At 48.2% G+C, this 9,528-nt stretch overlaps 1 protein-coding gene across 2 annotated transcripts in view; it reads right to left on the bottom strand.

The window, feature by feature from the left end:
* Positions 1–680: 680 nt before the first annotated feature.
* The window catches only part of LOC119442704 (iroquois-class homeodomain protein IRX-1), a 23,037-nt gene continuing 14,189 nt past the window's right edge, over positions 681–9,528 (bottom strand). The window contains exons 6-9 of one of the 2 annotated variants that reach the window (XM_037707671.2): positions 8,794–9,090; positions 6,873–7,163; positions 4,626–4,674; positions 681–4,549 (exon numbers count right to left, since the gene is read on the bottom strand). In XM_037707671.2, the coding sequence (XP_037563599.1) occupies positions 4,396–4,549; positions 4,626–4,674; positions 6,873–7,163; positions 8,794–9,090 (791 nt within the window). In that variant the 3' untranslated portion in view covers positions 681–4,395. The remainder of the gene's footprint in view (positions 4,550–4,625; positions 4,675–6,872; positions 7,164–8,793; positions 9,091–9,528) is intronic. The other variant, XM_037707672.2, reaches the window with a different exon arrangement.

Here is a 9,528-nt window from a genome sequence, read left to right as displayed (position 1 = left end):
AGCTGTTTAAGCCAGCCGTAATTTGTGGTGCGTAGCCGTGGCAACCCGGAGGAGGAGGAGGAGGAGGGGGAGGAGGAGGAGGAGGAGGAGGAGGAGGAGAACGCGTGCATGCGCACGCGGTCTCTTCCTCGCCAGCTTTCTGCCTTCCCGACCCCTGCCTCTCTTCTCTCCGCGGCGCGCTGAGCCAGAGGGGGGGGGAGGCGAAAGCTTGCACTAGGCCGCGCAAAGCTCAAGACACAGCGAAGCTGGCCGACTAATACGAGCGGCTAGCCTCCAACGCGTTCGGCGTCGGCAAGCAGCAGCGTTCTTGGCACTGTGCCAACCTTGGTTAGCCTGCCTGCGTTTGTGGCATTCCAGGAGCGCTGTCGCTCGTAGGCACCCACGCGTCCAGCGCTAGTCACGCGAAATCTCGCGAAAGGGAAGGCACCTCCGAAAATGATCGCTCGAGAATACCTTCCTACGTGCGTAGTTAAGTTAAACTAAGTTAAGACATAGCAGCAACCAAGTTCATACCTAGCAGTAGCAGCCAGTAAGCTTCGCTGTGCCTAAGCTTTGCGCGACCGAGTTTAAACTTGCCCGATATTTAGAACTACGACGACAAGGGGGGCAGCATAGATGGGCTCATGCAGTGACAAGTAATCCGGAAGCAAATGTACGCTGAGTCAAATAAAGGACACAACAAATTACATACGCTCGTTTAATGCTCACCATGGAGGCAAATAAATAAGACATTGTAAGGGTGTGTGGTGAGAGCATGGGCAATATGTGCCACGACACGAACGGAACCCCGCTCTGTTTAAAGCGCCTCACTAATGGAGTGACCTGAAGCAGCACAAACAAAACGTTTTCTTTTTAGACAGGAGTGTTGTATAAGGACTTCGTGCGCACACGTTAGCAGGTCCTCTTTCAGACAAATACAGCCTCAATATACGGCGAAACATGTCGGAAAGATCTCTTGCGCGTAACGCGATACACTGGTTGTGTTGCGTTACGCATGGGGGCATACATATATCCGTAATCTACAAACGGCAACTTGAACAAAGGTAGTTGTAATTTATGATCTACAACGTACAAGAATTGTTTACCCGGCTGGTTAACTCAGGAAGACATGGTATAGTACAAAAGATTGTCAAGCAGGAGAAAAAAAAAAAGCAGAGAAAGAGAGAGAAAGAAATGGAGAGGAACAGTCCGGTCGCCGCTTCGCAGCAGCATCAAAATCGCGTGTTCTCGGCATCCATCATAACTTGGCGGTTGAGGGTTGAGGTATTTACAGCAAGCTACACTTTTCTTTGAGTGTGCTAAGCCCTTTCACTCAGGTGCAACATGCTATAGATCATTTCCGTTTAGGCAAGAGAGAGGTGAGAAAGAAAGCGAGAGAGAACGTTTATACAAGGAATGGCTGTGCTAACGTGTATGCGTTCTTGAACGTGTTTAAATCATCTGCGTATGAGGGATCTTGCGCCACGGTTGCGATAGGTTGCGATAGACTCCGCTTCCAGGAAAAGAAAGTGTGCCTGTTCGTCTGTTTGTTTGAAGCTCGACACTCGCGTGCGGCTCTTGCGTTTGCGGGAGTCTATACCACGCCAGGGACGCCAAAAGCACTAAACAAGTGGTCTCAAATGAACAGCTTACAAGGACGCTAAACATTTTGTACTGTACAAAAAACTTTAGCACCCTTGTAAGCTTTCTCGCGTCGGTGAAATTTAACCTCCCACCCGGTTTTGGAGTACCTGAGCTCGACACTCGCAACCCTTGCGTTTACGGGAGTCTATACCACGCCAGGGACGACAAGAGTGCAAAGTGCGTGAGAGGGCTTGCCAGTTGTTTCGCGTTGCCTCAAAGAATGCCGTTCAAGCAGTAAAACAGCCATTTTGCGCCTTCCATTGAGAGCCTCTGTTCTTGCGTTTACGGGAGTCCATACCACGCCAGGGACGACAAGACCAGAGGCGCTGCTCGTAATTTGACGGAGTGGTCAAGTCCGCGGAAATAACTTCTTTCTCGGGAAATGAACGAAAAGATGTGAAATTTCCGGGTAAAAGTAAATTTATAATAATTTGATGTTGTTCTCGCAACAGACTATTCAGCGTTGTCCATTACTGACGTAATCACGTAACATGTGCTTCTCGAGCTAAAGACAGCTAGACTGCTAGTTCGCTTCCTGTAGTGCATTGGTCTGCCCACGGAGAATAATTCTTGCTCCATGGGTCTGCCAGATAGGCTGTGACAGTGATGTGTGACACCTCTGATCGTCTTCTTTTTCCGTTCTCTTTAGAGCCATTTCCCCCGCCCCCCGTGCAGGGTAGCAAACCAGACCTATTTCTGGTTAACCACCCATGCGTAGTATGCATGAGTGGGTCATTTCATGCATCACTCTTATCATCCAGTGTTGCACGCTAACCGCATGTTGCTATAGCATGCTACTGTCAGAGTACCCCCCCCCCCCCCCTCAATAATGCTTCAATAATCATTCCATACTGCAACACTGATCTGCTACTATATGTAAAAGCGGGCACGCTAGAATCCAGCCGTTTCGATAGTACAATCTTATAAATACTTAGGTGTCACCGTGTCTAACGATCAAACTGCAACACGTATTTTACTGACGTCCTCACATCAGCTAACAAAACATTGGGCTTTTTTAAACGCTATACCTTCGCTTCGCTCCAAAACGTGTAAAATTGTGTAAACGTGTAAATCACTATAAGAACGAAACTCGAATAGGCATCCTCCATCTCAAACCCACACCAAACTTATCTCGCCAAAGCCCTTGAGGCGCTTCAAGATCGCGCCCTCGGGTGCACTAAATTTTCACATAATCTAACGACGTAGGCGTATATGATAACTGAAAAAATAATATGCCTTATCACTGATATTCTTTTATATCCTGTTGCCACCGCATCACCATCCTGTCCCTCTTCCACAGGTTCTTCTATTCGCCGCTTAATCACACACCATTCATTGTCCCTCTATCACGCCTATCACAACGCACTTATCAATCCATTAATATAGTTTACAACCACGCTAGCACACAAATACCAGCCTCGTTTTCCTGCCGAAAATCTAATTTTGGAATGTCCTTCCTCGTTCAGTCGCTGTTATCACCTGCTCATCACAATGTATTCAAGATGTAACAATTTCTTTCTCGATTTGAAAACTGTGATAACACCTTTTTGTGTATGTTGTATACCCACCCCTCATACGGGGTCTTTAAGGAAATAAAGTGAAGTCAATAGTCAAATATAGTCAATATTTCAAGCACCCACTAACGAATATCTCTCTCTCTTTCTCCTCTCACACTCTCTCTCTTTCGGGTGGCGAGCTTGACACTCGGAAAACGACGACGACCTTGTTGCATGAAAACTGGCGCATAGGCAAGCGAAAACACACGCGGCGAAGTTCTTGTATTTGCTCGTCTCTGATCACTGAGGCCTGTTCAAGGATATATACTTGAATACTTCTCCGAAGAACTGACGTTAGCTTCAAAAACGCACAGGAACTTCCCTGCTAAACATGTCACCCTGCGCATTCGTACGGAACAAAGGGCAGACTGCATTTATAGTACCTGTATATATAGAGCGCCAATGCATTGATCTTTTTTTTCCTTCACCGAGTCTGATACATCTAGTCATATCATGAATCATACACTCCTCCTTTTCCCAATGTCCTCCATGTCACTGATCATTCTCTTTTCTTTCCATTCCTACCTTATTTAAAAAACCCGTTTGCCCCTTAACTCCCACATCCAATCATCCGATACGAAACCTACAGGTTCCCATATAAAAACTCGTTTTTCCCATATATGATATCATGTTAATGGATATAGGAGTTATGGGGAATACGTTTTTTCTTTTTTTTTTCAGTAGGGGTGTATACAGTGCATGTTAGGGAGTTTTAGAAACAGGGCGCTCAAGCGCCTTTGCGTATAGACGTGCACAACACACGCTCATGTATGCGTTTTGCATTTGAATGTACTCTGCGTTCTTTTGTACGGCCGGCCGACAGCGTCCCCTAACTTTGGGTCCCCTATTTTTAAAGCTCCCTATTGTCCGGCTGGATGAACGTTCCTCATACCTGTCAATCTGCCCTTTTCATGACGATAAGCTTCCTGCGAGTCATCCTGTTCATTCTCGCCATCCACAACAACCCTATTACTTTGCATTAAACAAGTTTAACTTTGTACATGAGCTCTAACACACGCGGGAAGTTCGCAAACATTTAAGCTCTATGCACCTTTGCTAAACCACGCTGCTTCACGGACATACTCGTACATACAGACACACACACAAGAAAGCGATGCGTGTAGCGCGGCGAATGATGGTGTCGATATCACAGACAGGAGTCGCGGTTCGGCGTTATTATCAGCGCCCGCAGAACCGCACGGCCGGAGTCGGCTGGCTACGAGACGCGCTGCTGCTGGGGCTGCTGTGACCAGCACAACGCCGAGGACTGCGAGAGGTGCGTCAGCGCTTCGGCCGCTTCGATTTCCGTCCACCGCAGACTGGCCGCACTGCGAACCGGGGAAGGGGTTGGGAGAAGGCGGCATCCAAGTCTTAGCGAGGAAAACATTACCCGTCGTTATTTCGAGAAATAACTACAGAAATATCAACCTGAGAACATAGTTTTACCTGGACGGTTCAGCGATGCGCTTCTTTTTCTTCGCCGCTGGTTTTTGGCCTGCGCAAACAGTAAACGAGAACTCGTAAAAAAAAAAAAAAAAAAAAAAAAATGTATTCAAGGCGTAACGGAACCATCACCATCGTCATCAACAGCAGTAAGAGCCGGTCAGTGATTTGCAGTTATTCCTGTCCCTCGTCCAACCGACTCCATTCTAAGTCTCCAATTTCTTTGGTATATTCGTGATCATTTGTCGCCACTGAATATGTGTTCCTTCCCTTGAAACCTATTCCCACACTCTAATAGACAGTCTGTCGTCTCGTCAATGCATTGCACGACTTGCCCGTGGCCTTTACGACAATCATTTACCTTCAGACTGAACCTTTACGACAAACTCCAATAGGGGTTCTTCTGGTGAATCAGGCTTGAGCAGACGCCACTCTATACACACTTGCTTCAGACTATATATACACAAGTTGCGACGTTTTGTTGCAGACCCACGCTCTGATTCAACTCGACAGTTTCGAATCCGCCCGACCCAAATTTTACTCGACACTTTAGCTTCAGGGGTGCTTCGCATTCCCTCCCACGGCGTGGTAGCCTATAGATCGAGCTGTTGTTTTGCACCGCTCGTGCCATCGCGCACCTCGGCGCTCTCCCTCGCTCATGCATCCGTTTATGTACCTACATCAAACATGACGGGACGGCACACGATTACGGCACCTGCATGCACCAACCTATACGAACTTCTCACATATTTCCTCTTTTTTTTTAACGTGTTAGCATTAGGAGTGTCAAAGTGGTGAAAAAGTGTACGTGTGTGAAGTGTGGGAAGCTGGTCACGGGGTGTTTGTCGCATGCGGTTGGTCGCCGTATTTATGGACACTTACTGAATCCCAATCGAAATGGCCAACAGCGGCGCATGTCATTATTGCGGGTGTAACAAAACTACAGAGCACATTCTGTGCCGTTTTCCAATTCCTTATCCTTCGACGGTCAACGATATGCGTGCACTGAGTACTAGCATCAGCCGTTTAGACGACAGACCGCTTTTGGAAGTAATGATCCTGGCACCTTGGCTGAAGAACTTTAGTATATGCATATCAAGGACACCAAAGAGTTAAAGGCAACTGGACTACACGAGCGCTTAAAATTAAATTAATTAAATTCTGGGGTTTTACGTGCCAAAACCACAATATACTTATGAGGCACGTCACAGTGAGAGACTCCGGTTCATTTTGACCACCTGGGGTTTTCTATAACGTGCACGCAATGCACGTTACACAGGCGATTTTGCACTTCGCCCCCATCGAAATGCGGCCGCCGCGGTAGGGGATTTGATCCCACGCCTTCGGGTATAGGAGCGCAACGCCAAAGTCACTACGTCAACTACGGCGGGTACATACGAGCGCTTATGACTGTTAGTGAGTGAACATTCATCCACGGGTGTGTGTACACTGACTATTTTCTTGGTTATTTTATAGTGCCGAGAGCCAAGTGATGTGCGCAATGCGATAGACTGGACAATCGTCCACTATCGCCGTCCACAGACAAATCTGACGCCAAAGCATTTCATATATCCGAACAAATGTGGCTTTCGCGAAGCATTTCACCCATTTCGCCGCTGAGATCAATGACGGCTGCAGTACGACCAGTGCTCCCAAAGGACCTCCGCGCAGAAGGCTATATCTGTGTTGCAGAAGTTCCTGTGGTCTCCGGCTTGCATACTTTGAGAACACTGCCTGCTACCGTTGCTACCACTGGATTGCGTGCGCGGTTTACATCGTTCGAGCACCTCTCTCTTTCTCGAATGTAACTTGAAGCAGCGCGAAGGGACGTGTCTTCGCATTGCTTCTAGTTACATTCAAGATGAAACAATTCGCCCAAATCAAGTTGTTGCTACTCTCTTTCTATCCCCTTACCCATTTCCCCCTGAGCAGAGTAGTCAACCAGAACTATCACTGGTTAACCTCCCTGCCTTTTTATAAATCATTTCTGTCTGGTCTGGTCTGGTCTGTCATGTTGTTTTTTAACACCTTTTACCTTCCCCACATGTAGGGTAGCCAACTAGGCGCGACTATGCTTGGTCTTTCTTTCTTTCTTTCTTTCTTTCTTTCTTTCTTTCTTTCTTTCTTTCTTTCTTTCTTTCTTTCTTTCTTTCTTTCTTTCTTTCTTTCTTTCTTTCTTTCTTTCTTTCTTTCTTTATTTTAATACTTTACCATTCTCCATATTCTGCTGGTACAGTGAACAGTACATACCTTCGCGCACAACCCTCTTGGGCTCGGTCGCACGGGCGGTCTGTTGCTGTTCCTCGCGCGGTCGCTTGACGGTCTGCCGTGACTGCTTGCTCGGCGCTTGGACGCCGAACGGTGTTTCGCGTTCCGGAGGCTCTCGCAGGTTGGCGCCGATGTAGCGCAGCAGCATGCTCGTCTTGTACTTCTTGATGGCCGGCGACATCCGCGCCGAGTCTTCTTCCGAGTCAAACAGGCGCCGCTTGACGCCAGATGGCGGCACCGGTAGTGGCGCTTGAGGCGAGCCAGTGACCGGACCTGACCACAACAAAGAAAAGTGAAGAACAAAGGGAGTCAGAAAAAATCGAATGAAAAATGCACCGACGATTACGATACTCCGTAATGCGAAATTTGAGGACAGCTGTATGCGTGTTTTCATTTAGCGATACATTGGCTGGCGCGGGCAATCTGTCTCGTGCGACACGTTGCAAACGAAGCGAAGTGTGGCGCGACTGCTTCGCTAGTCGGGAGATCGCGAGAGGCAGCGAGTGGATGACGCGTGGGCGCGATTCACAGCAGCCGTCGCTGCTGTGAATCGAATAGGCTAATTGTATAAGATGGCTAATTTGTATTGAAACCTCCGCTCATGCAGCGGTTTGAAACGATGCGTGCTACTCTGGCGCCATCTCGTAGCCATCGTCGCCGCAAAGCCCGTCTTGCGCAGCACTACGCTTTTCTTCTCACGCTTTCGCCATACCCTCCTCATCCGCTTTTCTCGCGCTATCTTCGCCATCACCTTCTTTCATCTCCCACTGCGCTCCGCGTTCGCTTTCATCCTTCGCGGTGTTCGTTCGCTCGGTTACGAGGGCAACGCCGACGCTGCCGCAGGAACGGGTGCCTAAGAGCTGCGCTCTAAAACGTTTATTTAAGAAACAAATAAATAAAAGGCAAATATTGAGCGCACAACTATACCTAGATCATATCCCTGTTGTTCACTTACGATGTTTTCCCACTCATTCTTATTAATTCATATGGGAGTCTCAAAATTGGGATATGTCAGAACTCCTATACGAAAGAAATAAGAACTGAATAATAAATAAATTCTGCCCATTCGCGAAATTTGCGCAGATTAACAGCCCGCACACCGATGTGTCGGGCACCTTTGGGTGAGATTAAAGCAAGACTGCCAGGGGGAACGATAGCAACGAAGTAAGTTGCATTGAAACCGTGGTTTACAGGCACCCATATCTGATCCATTTCGAAAATCCCTTTACCCGGTTCACGCTGATGCTGTTCTTCGCAGTGTAGTTCACTGCTCTAGTCTTGACAACAACGTGCCAACGGATAACCATGACATAGGATGTGACACGAAGGTTCAGATCCGCAGAATGAATGCGGAAGTTTAGATTGACATTTATGAACTGTTCTTGTGGACATCTAAACCAACTGGCTTACCCACTGCTGTGGCTAGCGTGCTTCCCTGCTAGAGAAGAGACAGCAGTGCGCTATAGATAGAAATGCAGTTAATAACCCCGCTTCGGGGTCGGGTGGCCCTGACACCTGCTGACACGTGGGCCTGGGGATCTGCAAGTGACAACCCTGTAAATCGTCCTAAGTACCCGGCTTCTGTGTCTACGGCGAACATCCATCACCCTTTGTGATTGTGCCCTGGTGCTCAGGATATTAGATGCAACAAGTGCTAAAGGAGGACAAACTAAATCATAATGTTCCAGAGGACTATTGTACCCGTTGGATAACGGACAACATATGCGCAAACCCATTGCTGTAGTACCTGCATCGCGCAGGGCTGCATGTGTTTATTTGATGGTTATTTTATTCATTTATTTACTACCGTATGCCTTGCGGGCAAATCCCCTGAATAAAAAAAACTGCGACTAATTACTGAAAAAAAAGAAACAAAAAAAAAAGCAAAGGAGCATATACGCACGGCGTTGAGGAGCAGGGGGCGGTGCTGATTGCGATGGCTCGTCCACAGCCCCAACCGTGGTAGATTCGTCGTCCGAATCGTTCTCCGACGGGCTGTCCGAGTCACAAGAGGGCCTTGGTCGCTTGCCACCGGGACCTGGTTCTCCGTCGGCGCAGCGGGGCCGCTTCGGCCGCGGTGTGGTCGCCGCCGCCGCGGCCCCGTGAGCTCTTGCTCCCGGTGCCTGGCCCTTTTGCAACGCGGTGGCAGAGTAGCTGTGCTCGAACAGCTCAGCGCGCGCGTAGCTTTCCCGCGCTGCACCTGCGTCAGGCAGACAGGCGACATCTGGCTGAGAGTGAACGTGCTCTCCGACAAGGACGTGCGTGTCTTGCGTAGCTGTTTCGCACGCCCTTGCTTGAACTCCATCCCGCTTTCCGTATAAGCGCGGGTCCACTAAACAAGTATAACAATGTTTTGCCGATAGCCACTAATTGCGGTAACATTGGCGTGCCATGCCATTTCTATGTTCCGGGCATTCTGCATTCTGTGTGTTCTGAATAAACTAGCTGGAAGTTACTGCGTATGACTATGCATTCGTCTCTCTAGCGGTAAACATGTTTACTAGTACGCACCAGCTATGCCAAGAACGAGAAATTCTTCTGAAACAAGCATAATCGGTTAAAGTGTTGTATGAAACCTGATGCAACCATTTATGAACAGCGAGATAGAGAGAGAGAACAAGGACAGGGAAGGCAGGGA

This window comes from Dermacentor silvarum, chromosome 2 (assembly GCF_013339745.2).
Source record: "Dermacentor silvarum isolate Dsil-2018 chromosome 2, BIME_Dsil_1.4, whole genome shotgun sequence".
Classification (NCBI taxonomy): Eukaryota; Metazoa; Arthropoda; class Arachnida; order Ixodida; family Ixodidae; genus Dermacentor; species Dermacentor silvarum.
This window is presented reverse-complemented; position numbering and strand designations above follow the sequence as displayed.